General features: G+C 41.4%; 1 protein-coding gene across 4 annotated transcripts; it reads left to right on the top strand.

The window, feature by feature from the left end:
- Positions 1-5,226: 5,226 nt before the first annotated feature.
- On the top strand, positions 5,227-13,067 carry LOC134464600 (transcription elongation factor A N-terminal and central domain-containing protein). Of its 4 annotated transcripts, none has more exons than XM_063218007.1 (2): positions 5,227-5,319; positions 11,326-13,067. In XM_063218007.1, exon 2 carries the CDS (start codon positions 11,334-11,336, stop codon positions 12,465-12,467), a length of 1,134 nt encoding a protein of 377 aa, XP_063074077.1. In that variant the 5' UTR covers positions 5,227-5,319; positions 11,326-11,333; the 3' UTR covers positions 12,468-13,067. The 4 variants fall into 4 exon arrangements, with proteins under 4 accessions (XP_063074077.1, XP_063074074.1, XP_063074075.1 ...); XM_063218004.1 differs by having other exon boundaries at positions 11,322-13,067; XM_063218005.1 differs by lacking the exon at positions 5,227-5,319 and adding an exon at positions 5,327-5,468 and having other exon boundaries at positions 11,322-13,067.
- Positions 13,068-17,320: the final 4,253 nt, after the last annotated feature.

The raw sequence follows: 17,320 nt of genomic DNA, 5'->3' as shown, positions 1-17,320 counted from the left end.
ACCACGATAGTTGAAGTGCAGACACAAATGGATACTGAGATGCATAAGCTTAGCGTTGGGGAAGTCCAGTTGTTTATTAACAGCTGAGTATCATATGCTCTGACTGACTGCCTCCTTTAACCCCTAAACACATGCAGAGCCTCTGTTATAACCTTATTGTCATCAAAATGGTAATGTCCTTAGCATTGTTCAGTTACTTAAGACTCTCTGCATTATCATAGCAATGTCGTTATGATGTAGTTGAGTGTTTTCGGCAACGAGTGAATAGGTCAATTTCTTTACATGTGCTGGTCATACAAAGAATTGAAATTACGTTTCTTGCTTTCCCATGCAGACAAACATAGACTCTAGACTTTAGGTGTGGACATAGACAATTAGACATAGACAGCATACATACATTACACCTAGAGTACCTATACAATACAATACAATTGTATACAATACAATACATTTTCATGTACTGTATATGCCCAGGGGACATCATAATTGAAGCATTGAGTCCTACTGTATGCCCTTGTGGCCCCAAGCCCATTAATAATAACAATAATTATAGTATTAATATTCATACTATTATTAGTATCCTCAAGGGTGGCCTGTCAGTGGAGGACCCCCAGAGTTCTCATCACCCCTCTGTGTGTGTGTGTGTGTGTGTGTGTGTGTGTGTGTGTGTGTGTGTGTGTGTGTGTGTGTGTGTGTGTGTGTGTGTGTGTGTGTGTGTGTGTGTGTGTGTGTGTGGGTGTGTGTGTGTGTGGGTGTGTGTGTGCGCGCGCGCACGTGTGTGTGTGCATGCGTCCACATACGTGCGTGCATGTGTGGGTTTCTTTATGTCCAAGGTCATGTTGTGTATGAGAGGGTACCCCCCCCCCTTCTCCCCTGCTGATTCCCCTCAAACTTCTGTTGCTGCAGGCCCTGACCTGCTTTGCCACACAAAAGAAACATGGGGGCCCACAGCAAACATGCACACAAGTACACACACACACACACACACACACACACACACACACACACACACACACACACACACACACACACACACACACACACACACACACACACACACACACACACTAACACACACACACACACACACACACACACACACACACACACACACACACACACACACACACACACACACACACACACACCCTTACCCCACCCACATGCCAAGCATGTGCAAAAATATTGTCAAACTAATGTGACTCAAAGAGGTGGCGGAAGGGGAGAGAGAGAGAGAGAGAGAGAGAGAGAGAGAGAGAGAGAGAGAGAGAGAGAGAGAGAGAGAGAGGGAGGGAGGGAGGAAGGGTGGAGGACATGCTGGATGACAGATGAGGAGGCAGAGGAGGGAGGAAGGCTGGCTAGCCAAACATTCATTAGATGCAGAGGAAGAAAGAAAAGGAAAAAAACGTGAGGAGGATAATGACTTGCACATCTTTTGTGGGCAGAGCAGGCAGATCATACTGTAATTGGTTACAATACGGTGGCATTACTGCATAATATATTTGCATTGGTGTGTGCAATCCAGTAAAAGGCTATTTTGGTTACTTACGTAGCCTACTCCTTCATTACTAAACTAGGTACTATGTGTGTGTGTGTGTGTGTGTGTGTGTGTGTGTGTGTGTGTGTGTGTGTGTGTGTGTGTGTGTGTGTGTGTGTGTGTGTGTGTGTGTGTGTGTGTGTGTGTGTGTGTGTGTGTGTGTGCGTGCGTGTGTGTGTGTGTTTATGCGCGTGTGGACGTGACAGTGTGTGTCCGTGTGTGTGTTTATGCACGTGTGGACGTGACAGTGTGTGTGCGTGTGTGCATGCTTGCATACGGGTGTGTAATTCAGCTTATAAAGCACGTTGAGGCCATTTACGGGCAGGCGGGCGCATATAGCGTATGAGCGAGCGCGTGAGTGAGTGAGTGAGTGAGTGAGTGAGTGAGTGAGTGAGTGAGTGAGTGAGTGAGTGAGTGAGTGAGTGAGTGAGTGAGTGAGTGAGTGAGTGAGTGAGTGAGTGAGTGAGTGAGTGAGTGAGTGAGTGAGTGAGGCATCGCTCTGTTGGGGTTTGCACACTTACTGGCAGGGCAGCTGCATTGCCATAGCATACTCAGGCACGGGCACAGGCACGGGCATGACTCACAGTTCACAAGGGCACCCTGAGCTAATGCCGCATCTCTCCTCTGCCAGCACTCATATGATACACTCAAGAGAGAAGAGAAAAGCAGGGAGAGAGATGGAAGGATGGAGGGAGAAAGAGGGGGTAAAAGGAGGAGAGGAGAAGAAAGAGGGGGAAAGGAAAGAGAGAAATAGCTGTCAGGGAGGGGGAAGGGTGTGTGTGTGTGTGTGTGTGTCTGAGAGAGTGAGAGAGAGAGAGAGAGAGAGAGAGAGAGAGAGAGAGAGAGAGAGAGAGAGAGAGAGAGAGAGATTTCCTCTTCTGATAGCCACTGCCTGTGAGACATGCGAGTCCATTATTGCTCTGACCAGAATGAATGAAACAAAGATGAACCTTTGAACAAAGGCAATTCAGTCTCTCACCGACTGCTGCACACTGATTATTTACCCACCACAGCCACAAAGCCAAAGTCTCTTTCTCTGCCTGATGCGTGGGAAGCTTTTAGCTGCAAATGTACTGTAGGTATTCATTGTTCTCTGTCTGCCTGAAGCTCCCCACTACACTTCCCCAAAGCATTGGGGTAGGGCAGGATGTGACACCAGAGCCAGCTTCCTCTTTGCGTTGCTAGGGAAAAACCCAATGTGGCCAACACCCTCTAGTGGAGAGTTATGGGAACTACAAGAGCCCACCTCCCCTCCTCCTTCCTCCAGACTATGAGGGTCTCCCCAACTTGATCACTATTGATAGATAGACATCTGCAGAATGGCTGTTTAAGCTCCACACCACCCTAGCAGATTCAGCATGTGAGAATGTGTGTGTGTTTGTCTCTCGATAAGATTTTTTTTTGGCAAAGTCTGCCTTTTGTGTTTGCGTGTGGAAAGAAACCGGCAGGGTCCTCGAGTGCAAAGATAAATCTGCCATGCTGGGTGCTGTGGCTGTGCTCTGCTGTGGTGTGGGTGTGTCTCTGTGTCTGTGTGTGATAGTGATGTATGAGGCCTTGATTAGACACCTTCTTAACAAAATACACATAAAGCGAAGGCCAGAAACACACACACACACACACACACACACACACACACACACACACACACACACACACACACACACACACACACACACACACACACACACACACACACACACACACACACACACACACACACACACACACACACACACACACAGAGTCACAGAGTTTATTGTCAGAACATGATGCGTCATTCCCGCTTGCCAAGCCATATATTTCCTCCCTTGGTCGCATAAACCTGTAATGCACAGAGAGCGAGAGAGCGAGAGAGAGAAAGAGAGAGAGAGAGAGAGAGAGAGAGAGAGAGAGAGAGAGAGAGAGCAGCCGAAAGTGCACAGGTAGTATGTACAGACACGCATAGCTGCAGACTTTAAGGGCATATTAATTTACCATACTTCACTCCCGTGTCCATTCAGGGTTCCAGTTTACGAGGGCCACATGTTGTCGGCGCCGGCAACATTATGTAATAGCCCCTACGTACATTCAGTTACGTAAAAAGTGGAAATAAGGAAGTTGACATCAGTCCTGCATATTCACATGGAGCCTAATCAATCTATCAGCTATAATTTAAGACCTCGTCATTCATCCTGTATACACACATCAAGCTCCAATGTTTGCAGATTTGGCAGATTTTGCAATGGCAGCCATTTCTGCAATAACACTGCCATGCATCTCACCAACATCACAATGCTGCCTGGAGTGGCACTTTTTTGTCAAGTTTTCTTCATCTTCTTAAAAAAGCGAGTGGATATTAACCTCAGAAAATATTAACCTAGCAGACACTGACAAATATATAGCATATATAGCTTAAATTCACCAGCCACTCAATGGCAATTATTAATCTCTCTCCAAAATCTACCATCCACTTTTACCTGCATTTGTCTGTATAAATAGATACAATGTTTGTAGCTGACTGTCATGGCTGACTTGCAATGTGATAATATTGATAACCATCTACAGTACTGCAGCGTACTTTAACACCACAATGCTGTGAGGAATGGAGCTTTTTGTGTGCGCTTCCAACCTCTACACAATAACAGTAAAAAAAAAATGCAGTGTTCATTCCACACAAGAGAGTAACCTGGGTACCGAATAAACTCTAGAAGATGTGTTAAAATGACACTGCCTTTTTTTACTGTGTAGTACTAACTGGAGAAGCATAAGAGGAAAAGTGTGCCTGCTGGTGATGCATTTCCCCAGTCTGCACATGTCTCTGCAAGACTCAGCCTTCTTCACTCAGAGGCATGTGCCTGCACGTGGAGCAGGATGGAATGTCTCTCTCCTCTAGCCGTCTCTATCTGTCAGAGCTATTACTACACACGAATCCCTCTGCCCATCATCATCATCATCATCGTCATCATCATCATCATGCCATGTTACATAAGATTAGCCTATCTCTATCTCTACCTGTGGAATTTTCTAGATCATTTGATTAGGTTTAAATGATAGCTTACGGCATTCCTCTTCCTTCCAACACAAGCATCGTAAATGCTGCTTAAGACTCACCCTATGACCTCTATTAACACTTCAGAAAAGGGTACATTATTTGCTTCAAGGTGTAGGCCTATCTTAGAGACTGATAGCCTAATAACTAATAGACAAAATAAATATCTGAATATTTATGGCTGACTTGCTATTTTAGTATGTGCCCTCGTCCACTGGATTCATCTTTAATTTGTCTTCGGGCATGAATGATATGTGAACACAGGAATGTCATTGTTCACCATTGTCCTACCTTACAATCAGGGCCGGCTAGATATGACTGCAGCCTAGGGCCCCCCACTTGCCAGGGGGCCCCTGATTGACCAAAAGTGAAAAATTGCAGCATTGTGACAACATGCAATATTGAAAAATGTATCTGATGTGCTCGGTAAAGTTGGTAGACATGTTATCCTTAATCCCTGGCAATTAAGACACAAAGTCTATGTAAATGTGTCACAAAATTTGCCTTCTGAGGGGGCACAGCAACCTGCCGACTAGGGCTCCCAGGCCATCTTAATCCAGGAGCCCTGCTTGTAATACAGTGTATATTCTTCAACATGTAGGCCTAGGCCCAACCATCCTCAAGGACATGCATACATGGCAAATCCATTTCCTCGCCAACGGTTCCCTCTAGTGGTAGGTTAAGAGATTGGGGGTTACAGTAAACAACAAAGATGGCGACACACACACGACTGAATGAAAACACGAGTAGGCAGGTAAAGGATTCATGTTCTGTAAAGATGTTGAAAGTAACTTACACAATCTGTTGCGCTCGCTCGCATATATTGGAGTGCAATGCAATGCCCTGTTGTTACAATGTTACAACGGATGTCCTATATTGAACTGTCCACAGCATGCATGCAAGGTAGGCCTACCGTATTGTCATCCTTGTAAAATTATACATTGTAGGCCTAACCTAAACGTTGGAACGCTCGGTTTTTGTTTCTTGTTGTTGTTAAAAAGTAGCCTACAGCAAATACCTAGGGTAGCGTTGGTTACATTAAACAATATAGTGGAGAACGGGGTTGGTTGTCACAAGTTATGGTTGTCACACTCGTCAAATCTCAGAAGGTCGCAGAGCAAAACCTTTGACAAAGAAATGTTTGTAAATAATATCACAGGACATCTACGTTGATATTGGAGGTAAACCCATAAGATAACATAATGTGTTGTTCACATGAACATTTTTAGAAGTCTAATATTTTTCTTCTCACGCATTGCACTAGCTGACATCAAAACCAGAATGGCCATTTGGAAGTATAATAGTCTAGGCAGGATTTCTGAAAAGGTGCTTATTTAAGGTCCTGAAGGCAAATCATGTTAATTTTCGGCATACAACTGATTTAGGGGTATTCAAGGGTGCTGAATCCAAATCTGCCGTATGCCGGACGCAAAAATGTACCGAAATGCCTCAAAACGGGCAAAATCCAATATGGCCGCCGCCACCGTGTTAAAATCCTGCAATCACTTTTCTTTTGGACTAAATAAGGTATGAATTTGAAAATAGCACTTATTTTTATGTTTTCAGACATGGGGAAAGCCATTATGTCATCAGATTTAAGCTTAGATTGGAGGAAAATGCTTATGTCATTGGCTGGCAGCCATTTTAAAAGCAGAGAGCCTCATATTGTCAACGATTTTTAACATTCTTACTAATCTTTCAAGATCCACAGAAAAAAATGCTCTTTGTTTCTGTGAACACAAATACTACAGAAAACTGCACTGAACTGTCTACTTTCACCTGAAAAAAGAAGTTTGTGTCTACCTTTTTCCATTCTTTAGTTATGGGCAGTAGAACATGGGATGACACCACAAAAAAGCACAGATTTTTGACCCCAAAATACTGCACTTCTCACTGCCCATATTTTTGCTTTAAGGACATATTGTCTTTGATAGTGTTCATGTTTGATATACAACATTTTCAGGGGGTTTGAAGGGTGCTTAATGCCTTTAATTCCCATAGTACATCAAAATGAAGGAATCCAATATGGCCGCCTTCACCAGTCTACAGTGTACTTCTTGTATTTCTTTGATTATACAAGGTAAACTCTTAAGTAGGCCTACATTATGTAGCATCAGGTTTTCATACAAGGATAATTAATTTCCATACTCAGATTTAAGAAAGATATCAAAGGAAATTATTTCAGTGTAGACTGAATTCATGTTTGCAACAGGAGATTATCTTTTCCATAAATTGACCATTTGTATTTAAATCTCTCCCTATTTCAATTACACTTTTAATGCATTATACCATGAAAAATGTTCCCACCTCAAACCACCACACAATGTTTCCACACCTCTTCACCCATAAAAAAATAAATGACCACAAGAGTCTGAAATCGAATATTTTCTAATATTATCCTTTGTACAATGGGAATTACTTCATGTTTGCCGGTTTAATTGCTGTGCTCAGATCACTGTATATCTAGGCCTATAAAGAGGCAGACTGATGTGAATAATATATAGAATAGAATAGAATAGAATAGAATAGAATAGAATAGAGTGTACAGATAAGGGAGTGGCATTGTGTGTGTGTGTGTGTGTGTGTGTGTGTGTGTGTGTGTGTGTGTGTGTGTGTGTGTGTGTGTGTGTGTGTGTGTGTGTGTGTGTGTGTGTGTGTGTGTGAATATATACACAAAGGACATACTCAGGCTGGTATTGCACATCAGTAATCCAAAGTTATTGCATAGATTGTCTTGCTTATTTTCAGCTGAGATGGCCACTCTGTGACAATTATAACCATTAATTACAAGGCTGGCCTTTGTTCTGTAGTACGGCAAGAATTCAGCTCAACACATTGCACTGTATCAATTATTTCACAACAACCGGAGGATGGAAGGAGATCAGGGGAACAAGAGATTGTAATGAACAGTCAGACAGTCCATGTGTGTGAAATATGGTTTTAGTCTAGTTGGTCCTTACTTTGATGATACATCTGTAGTGCCAATGATACATCTGTAGAGACCCAAGAACTCAGAACCAGGATAATGTCCAAGACAATGTTTTAGCTCTGTGACAGTGGGAAATTCAGAGAGGGCTAGGTCTATTCTCGCTATAGGTGTGCCTCCTGAAGGCAGCAATGATCTCTTTGGTTTTCTTTTCATTCAGAGCTAGAGAAATTTGTCTCGGTCTCTGTACACCAGGCTGCCACCTTCACTCCCTTTTGCTGGCCATGCTGCAGTCATGGACGGATAGACTTTAGATGGGGGGCTCAGCATGCAGCCATGTGGGGATCCAGCCCTGCTGAACAGGGGAGCAGGAGGAAAAGAGAGTCTGTCTGTTATCTTCTGTTGGTAGAATTGTGCAAGTATAGACTTTAAATTGGCCTAGTTAAAATATACTGGAATGTACATCTGCAGTGTATCAATAACGGTGCTCAGCTGGAGAGAGAGAGCCAATGGCAGGCTGAAGAGCAAGTGGTAGTTTTAAGGTGCCTAGGCACAGAAATGGGCACTTCCCTGTCTTTCTCACAGCACATGAACACAATACTCAAAAATGGACTGCTAATTAACCCATTTTGGCCTACGCCCTTTATGGGAAAGGGTGCCCTCTTCCTATTAAATCCGCAATGTCTCAGCCTCTGAAGCACATACAAACATGAAATGAGTTACATTTAAAGCCAATACCCTCCCCTTGCATTGTAATGTGTTCATTCAGCTCTAACATACCCACATAGTTAATAAAACAGCTAAAATCTCAAGATCCTGAAAAACCTATATGTGTTTCCAGGACACAATGGGTTAAGTTATACGAGGAGGAGGTATCAAAAATCAGAATGTCCTTGCTGACTTGGAATGTCCTTTTTTGAATATTGTGTTCATGTGCTGTGAGAAAGACAGGAGGGTGCCCATTTCTATTAACCTTGCGCACCATCCTACGTATTTCCGCCAAGAGACTTGACTCCACACTACTTCTGATACCAGTTTATAGGCCTATATATACCAAATATATATGCACATACAGTCACCCTCCTCTACTCTAACCAAAATTGTTTACTTGGTATACTAAGTTAACCTATTCCTAATCACCCCTCCTTGAGTTGCTGAATTGCAGCAACTGCTTGACTCCATGTACTCCATGCCACTTCTTGCAGATGCAGTGTTGGATGAGGCAAGCACAAGTTGTGATGTATTTGTTTGCCTTGAGAATACATGGGTTCTAAATTTTGTTTATAACCTGACTGCGAACCTAGCCGCGCACAACTCAGCCTCTGATTGTTGGAAACCGCTGTCTGTCAAAAAAAAAATAGCTCACGTGGTTGGCTGCCAGTGTCTTGCCCCTCTTCATAACATTGTGTTGATAAACAATGAGAACCCATGTATAAGTGGCAGATACAGGACCAGTGGGACTAAATCCCTGTTCAATACCACCCATCCCACTTCGGTGACTGGCAGGAGGATAGGAAGGGGTGTGTGGGCCTGACTCAATATAGAGATTTGATAATGTGGGGCATTTTATGTAACCATGTGACATCTGAATTAGATAGGACTGATCATTGCAAAACGCCATACTTTGCTTTTGTTGCATTTGCAGCCAAAGTGCCATGCAGTGCATGATATTGTGTGTCCTGCCAAATCACTGGAGAGGAGGAGGTTGATAGGCCTAATGGTTGGGAATGAGTTAACATATATCAAGTAAATTCCTCACAATAACATAAACTGTTTTGATCCACGTTTCACCTTTCCACCATTCAAAGATATAATGTAAGCACCGCAATAAAATCGGCAAACAATGAATTCCTAATGCACAAAATGTAGATGTGCATATTATATTTAGGCACATTCAGACTTATGTGTGTAAATTTGTCTCATAATGGAAGAGGTGGATTGAGGTGGACATATTGCATCATGTTATAATAAGCATTAAAATAAAAGTGGAAGTAGAGAAAACATTTTCATTCAAAAGAACAGCTAATTGACATGAAAGTCAACTGTCACTTGTAAACATGAATTCAACCTATGAAATCATGTCCTTTGATTCTAATCTTTAATCTGAGTATGGAGATGAATTCTCCATGTATGACAACCTATAGCTACAATGTAATTAAGAGTCCACCTTGTCTGGTGATGGCGTCCATATTCGATTAATTCATTTTGAGGTAGGCCTATTAAAGAGGTTTTGAGCCTAATACACAGCATATTTGAATATTTGAATTAAGCACCCTTCAAAACCCCTGAAAATGCTGCATATCAAACATGAACACTATCAAAGACACTTTGTCCTTAAAGCACAAATGTGGGTTGAGACAAGTGCAGTGTAGACTGCCATAGGCGGCCATATTGGATTCCTTCATTTTGATGTACTATGGGAATATACATTTATTTATACATCATATTGGCATTAAGCACCCTTCAAACCCCCTGAAAATGTTGCACATCAAACATGAACACTATCAAAGACAATATGTCCTTAAAGCAAAAATATGGGCAGAGAGAAGTGCAGTATTTTGGGGTCAAAAATCAGTGTTTTTTTTGTGGTGTCATCCCATGTTCTACTGCCCATAACTAAAGAATGGAAAAAGGTAGACACAAACTTCTTTTTTTCAGGTGAAAGTAGACAGTTCAGTGTAGTTTTCTGTAGTATTTGTGTTCACAGAGACAAAGAGCATTTTTTCTGTGAATCTTGAAAGATTAGTAAAAATGTTAAAAATCGCTGACAATATGAGGCTCTCTGCTTTTAAAATGACATAAGCATTTTCCTCCAATCTGAGCTTAAATCTGATGACATAATGGCTTTCCCCATGTCTGAAAACATAAAAATAAGTGCTATTTTCAAATTCATACCTTATTTAGTCCAAAAGAAAAGTGATTGTAGGATTTTAACACGGTGGCGGCGGCCATATTGGATTTTGCCCGTTTGAGGCATTTCGGTACATTTTTGCGTCCGGCATACGGCAGATTTGGATTCAGCACCCTTGAATACCCCTAAATCAGTTGTATGCCGAAAATTAACATGATTTGCCTTCAGGTGTCAACTTTTTGGAAAAATGACCCTGACTATAAAGAGTAAGCTACGATTTGGGTACATTTTTTTCTTATCTAGGGCAATTTGTTGGTAGCCTGGCTCTCGCGAGACCCCTAGTGCTTCGTGCATCTTCGTTACACTTCGTGAGCTCGCACAGGGATGGATGACAATCCATCTGCGCGAGAGTCAGGTTAATTTGTTGGAGCTAGCCTGAAAAAGAGTGAAACGTGTCAGTCAATACATTTTATTGACTGTGGTGTTAGCCACAGCGTGAAGTGTTTCACATTCAGTTGTGTGTGAAATACACTATTGCATTTTAAAGTCCAAAAGAGTGTAGGCCTACAAAGCATTAATATGACCTTATTTGATGATTATGTATAGGCCACATGAGCTATGTTTAGGTTCACATTTCATAGAAATTGAACATCGCATATCATTTTTATTTAATGTTAAAATGTTCCATTTCCCCCCATTAGAATAACATTGTGACAACCAACCTCATAGGGTGTGACAACCAACCTCATGCTGGGGTTGGGCGCAAGGTGTCTTTGACTGCCCATATCTTTTTAAGAGAATGGTTTCTATGGGATCTATGACTATACAAATGTACCTGACACTTGAAGCATTGAAGCTGTACATAAATGGTTTTCTTGCAATAAACTCTCCTGAAATTAGATTAAGTAAAAACTAAGTAAAAAACTAACCCCCGTCTCCCCTACAACTGTTACTTACCAGTGTTTTCTAATTTCCTCAGGTAGCCTAAAGCATGGACTCCAATGAACTAATTCGCCATGGAAAGGAGATTGAGAAACTTCACACAAGCGGTAACTACAGCAACATACCGCCTCTTCTCGCGCTTATTTCAGAGGCACATGTGTCTTTCGAGCAGCTAGAAAACACAGGTATCGCTCACATTCTCTATCGCCTTGTCAAGTCGTGTCCAGAGACAGGTGTGAGAAAAGCCTGCAAAGCGCTGCTTTCGAAATGGAAGACATTATACAGACATGGACACAAACACATCTACCATCAAGAAAGTCATGCAGATGAGTATGACAAACCAAAAGGAGGATATTCAGAAACCACAGATAAACTTGATGAAACTACTACCTGTGGTCTAGCCTCAGGTGATGCAGCACCGTGTCTTCACATTGGCGAAAAGACACTGGAGGAAAGTCCAGGCGGGCAAGCAGAAAGTCAGAGATGTACTGAGATCACCACAGAAATGTTACCTCACGAAACACATGACCATCATGTAACAAAAGAGTCATCTTCACAAGATGTGACAACAGCGATAAACTCAAACCAAGCTGATTTAGAATCGTCCATATCCGAAATCACCTCAGAACAGCCATGTCCAGTTCGGAAGAAATGCACGCAGTTACTTCAGCAGGCATTGACCTCTGACAAAGCCCCAGAGAACACAGATACAAACACACTAGCGGTATTAGCTTGCAGCATTGAGCACAACATTCACGCAACACATAGCACCAACATGCCCAAATACAAGGCCTGCGTGAGAAGCAAAGTGGCCAACCTGCGCAACCCAAAGTGCCTCCACCTCAGAGAGGGTCTTTTGTCAGGCACGCTGACCCCACAGAACTTTGTGCAGATGTCGGCAGCAGACATGGCGGGCGAGGAGCTACGTAAGGAGCGTGAGGTGTACGTGGCGGCGGGCATCAACGAGCACCAGTTGCCCAGCAGTGAGGAGGGAACTCCTACCAGTAAGCTGCGCTGCAGGCGGTGCCAGGGCATGGACTGCAGGGTCACGCAGATCTCCCGCGGCACCCTCTTCCTGCCCTCCTGGGTGCGGCAGGGAAACCCTGGAGAAGAGGCCATGACCTTTGTGACATGTGCAGGGTGCGGGCAGCAGTGGTACCAGAGCGGATGGGTTTGCTTCTGAAATCTGAAAAGGGTAGGTCTGCACACTGCCGATAAGCTCCAAAAAAATAAACGTTATTATTTAAAAAGCAACGCCTGATGAAGATCCAGCGTGATCGAAACGTTGCTTTTTAAATAATAAAGTTTATTTTTTGGAGCTTATCGGCAGTGTGCAGACCTACCTTTTTCAACTATCTGACTTTTTTGTCTGGCACCTGCAACAAGTGTTTTTAGATGTGCACACCCTACCCAAAACTACTTCGCTTCTGAAATCCACATCTTTTACCCACACTGTAAAACATTGCAGCCAGTTAAACTTAAAAAAGTACCGGTAAGTTGTCCTTCTGCCTTACGTTTTTCAGTTAACTCAACTTTTAAAGCCTTGAGTTGTGTTAACTAACTTACAGCTTAACTTACAAACTTAGGGCAGCAGGGCAATTTACCTTTTTACTTTTAACTGGCTTGCAATGTTTTACGTTGCAGTATGGCAGCATGAGCAATCTGAATGGACTGCATAGATAATTATCATCCACAGGCCGTATACACATTTTCAATGGGCATTATACAGTACAAATGCTTGAATTATCTGAATGGACAGAATAAAATTGATCACACACCCAGAGCCTGTGTACATGATCTTTTCAAAACATTTAAAACATTAAAAAACCTTTTGTGTTAAAACATTTACAGTAAGACCAAAAGTGACTGAAGTGACGGAAATGCAATCATGATGGCCAGTAATAGACAACGTACACATGCCACTCAATTCATAACTTGTAGTTCCTACACACAATGTATTGATTTTACTTTTTGCTAATGCATGTTTTAAGATTTAACATGCATATGTATATTTCTAGTATTATGCAAATGAGCTATCTGGCTATTCCTTATGCATTCACGTCTACAAGTTACTGGATGTCATGGCTTTGCCATGCCATATTTGTAATATTGTGCACTGCGTTGTCCCTGCCAAATAAGCTACAAATAAATGATAATGGGAATGATACAACTTTCTATTGAATGAATTGTTTTATCTGGTGGTGCTTTTGATATCTGTGATGGATGTTTGGGTGTGCTCAGCTGTGATACCAGAATGGATGGGTTTGCCTTTTTCTCTTTTTGAGGTGTTTGCACAAGACGTGCGCTACCGCCACAGCGCTAAGAGGACTTAATTTATTCTCAACCCCAGGACTCCGAAGGTCTCCTAACCAAAGGTCTCCTAAAGGGGGCGTTCACCCGACATAAAGTGGATAGGCCTACTGGAAAAGAACTGGAATGACTTATCTCTGTCTGTAATATCTCTGTCCGTATGGTCCAAATGGTTCCTGATTTTGAGATATTGCAATGTCAAATTGCATCCAAACTATTATGAATACTTTTAAAGGCCTTGTTCTCAGTTTCAATGTAGCTGTAGTTACTGCACTTTGCCTTTGTTGGGCAGTATAGTACAGCATTTACTCAGTATGACAGCTCGATGACTATTCTGAATTTGAATAGACTGAATAAAAAACATTCTCAGGCTGCATACATGGTGTTTCCATTGGGAATGCAAGGCATTCACCAATTGTGAGACAATTCGTTTGGTAGCCAGGGCATATTAGAGGACATATGTTCAATGCTTTATTTTGGATTTTTTGTTGTTTTGCACTTAATATATTTACTGTGTAATGACATGCAATTCACATATTGTAAAGATTTTGTTGTTTCTCTAAAAGGCAGTTTCCATTGGGGGTGACCTTCCATCTAAATTGCACACAATACAGACTGCAAAAGTGTTGCTGCAAAAGTGTTACTACCAAAAATATGAATGGACCACATTTTAAATGACTGTATCTGATCAATCATCGTGACACAAATTAATGGTAATTCAGGTCTTAATGTCATAGCTTTATGATGACCATGCAAAGATATCCAGCCCTTAAAAAAATGAGCCACTTATACAGGTTTTTAACCCTATCGCGCCGGATGCATCATATATGTCTCATCAAATTCAAAGCCCTCTCCACGCTGACACAAAAAAAAATCGATCTGAAAAACATCCTGCGTGTCATTTCCAAACGTCCTGCAGTACGCGGAAACCGCCACAAGAGAGCAGCGGTCGACAACAAGTTGACCACAGCTCGGCGAAAAACAGGAAAATGGGGTGGAAGCGGTTTCCCTGACCGACGCTGAGATTTCGTCAAATTGCATAAGGTTTGTGTACAAATTTCCGAAATATAACTCTACATCCTTTAATTTGAACACTTGCTTTGTGCAATTAAGCAAGGAAGAGTTTATATTTTTACACCGTGTTGCAGAGAGATCGTGCTAAAACTGATGAGACATATAAGCACCATCCGGCGGTGGCAGGAAGTCAGCCATCAATGCATTTGCTCCATAGGGAAACTTGCAAAGCACACCACGACGATCGTTTAACAAAACACACAAGTTGTTTTACTTCAAGACAAAGATATTGCCTTAAGAAACAGGTTTTACTTGCAATTTTGAAAATGTAATGCAAAATGTTGAAATTATGATCTCGTAAAAAATGCATTGAAGTGAATGGAGAAATGGTCCAATTGTAGTAATGGACCCATATATTCAAATTACACATCAAAAATGAATAATGGTCTATATTACACTCATAAATAGGTTGTTGAGCATCCAATCAGCTATGTTTTTACATAGATTTTAAAAAATTACCCAACCAGGCTGTGGGAAATGTAAAATATGGTCCTGCTAAAACAAGGATAGGCTTAAAAAAATGGCAGGATCTCACTAAATATTTAAAGATAGTCCTCAAATTAAATTGTCTGACAACTTTTTTAAATTAAAAAAAAGTTGTAAATGCATTAAAAGTCATTTTTCAATGGTCATGAAATTGGAATTTTCATTCATTAAAAGCCTGATGCATCATATATGATGCATTAAATATCTCAGCGACCTTAACAAAATTTTGAATTTTTTTTTTACATTTCTTATAAGGGACCAATATTGAAGCAAATTCCAAAAAATTAGAATTTTCTCTCATTGCTTTCATGGTTCAGGTTTCACAGGGTTAAAAAAATCAATGATATCTTTCTTCAGATGGGAGTTTCCGTATCATCAGCTGTCAAGCGTTACTTACTTGGCTGGTCAAAAATGTCAATTGTGGTAGACTGCCCGATTAAGGAGATTTCACAGTTTATAGATATCTATACTGAGGTCCAACGCAAATGATCCCAACTTCAAATACATCCATGAAAACACAAAAGCTCTGACAATGGCTGTATGTCATATCTATGCAATGTTTGGAATAATGGTGTTTATTCATTGTTCTTCATTGTTCTGTCATTCACTGTTCTTCATATCAAGTCAAGTCAAGTCAAGTAGGTTTTATTGTCAATTTCTTTACATGCACTGGTCATACAAAGAATTTGAAATTACATTTCTTGCTTTCCCATACAGATATAGACTAATCTAGGTAAGGACATAGACAGTATAGACATAGACAGTACTTATACATGGACTTAAGACAGTATGGACATAGACAGTGCTCATACAGACATTTAAAGTGCAAGACTGGACAACAGAAGACTTGTAGAGGACATACATTAAGAGGTATTGTTGTGCTTTTGTGCTTTTCCTAAAAAAGTCCTTTATAGCGTTCTGACATGGTATGTGTGTCCTGATTGAACTGTTTTGCAAAACTGCACGTGAGGGCGTTCCAGTTTCCTCACACAACCATCCATGGCTCATGAAAGTTAGAATCTTTTCTGAATGAATGAGCCAATCAGGATTGCCTGGCGGGATTTTCCATAGATGGATGGCGTTATGGCTCTTCTTCCACACCTCTACCCAGAGTGTTCTCATCTGTGTCACGGGCTGAGTTCAATGTGAATGGCTGAATTGTCACGTCAGTACAGATGATGGACAGATTGTTTTTTTTAACATGCAAAGCCTGGACAGAAGTTGCTGCAGGGCTGGATTATGGCCAAAGACAGAACCACATTTACTACCAATATACATCACCTCTTCAAAAATATCAAAACAAACTGGTCCTCAAATCTCATTTCATTAAAACACTGCCCTCTTACAGTAATTCAGGAGAATACCTGTTTGACACAGATAACAGTCTAATACCAGTTCAAACTTCAATGATATACAGTGGGCCTATGTACGTCCTATTTGTGCCTCAATGGTAATTACATCTGTGTGGATACATCTAAAAAAAGATGACTACCCTCTAGTGGAGATCAGGGGCAATGGCAGAATTATGCATGAATGTACACTATAGCAAGCAAGCCTGTTATTATGTAGGCCATGTTTCATAAAACCGAGAAACACTTTGACTTGGCAAACCATGTGACTGAATATGGGATTAATAGATGACAAAATAATATATATGTGACACTGAGGAAGGCTCTTGTATCCGAAACGTCTGTCAGTCCCTGCAATGTCTAAATAAAAAGAAAAGAACAAGAAAGAAGAAAAAACTGAGTGCGATCCATTTCCTAACTAAAAAAAATAATATATTTAAAAAAAACATTTTGATTCTTGCCTGGGAATATTGAGTCATGAGTAAACCAGTCACTTTTATGGTACTTACTCAACATGCTTAGAGCTGTAGTGAAATTCATGAGTAAAATGAAGTAATAAATATAAGACCACCTACTACCTTTCACAGCACATCAGCAATCATGCACATAACCCTGTATGTTGCTTGAATTAGTGTTGCGACGTTCGTGAACGAATCAATTCTTTTGAATCGCTCCTAGACGTGAACGATGGGAACTGAATCACAGCTGGGAGACACTCTTTTCCTTTTTTTCCCCGTTCGTTTTGAGCATGTGACTTTCACGTGGGTACTTTGATTTGGGCAAAAAACAGAAGTGACTGCCTCAAAAAATGGGAGAA

This window comes from Engraulis encrasicolus, chromosome 15 (assembly GCF_034702125.1).
Source record: "Engraulis encrasicolus isolate BLACKSEA-1 chromosome 15, IST_EnEncr_1.0, whole genome shotgun sequence".
Lineage (NCBI taxonomy): Eukaryota > Metazoa > Chordata > Actinopteri > Clupeiformes > Engraulidae > Engraulis > Engraulis encrasicolus.
The sequence above is the reverse complement of the archived record's forward strand: the minus strand, read 5'-3'. Positions and strand labels throughout refer to the sequence as shown.

Coding starts and splice junctions, on each gene's coding strand:
- LOC134464600 (XM_063218007.1), top strand. CDS start 11,334: ATGGACTCCAATGAACTAATTCGCCATGGAAAGGAGATTGAGAAACTT.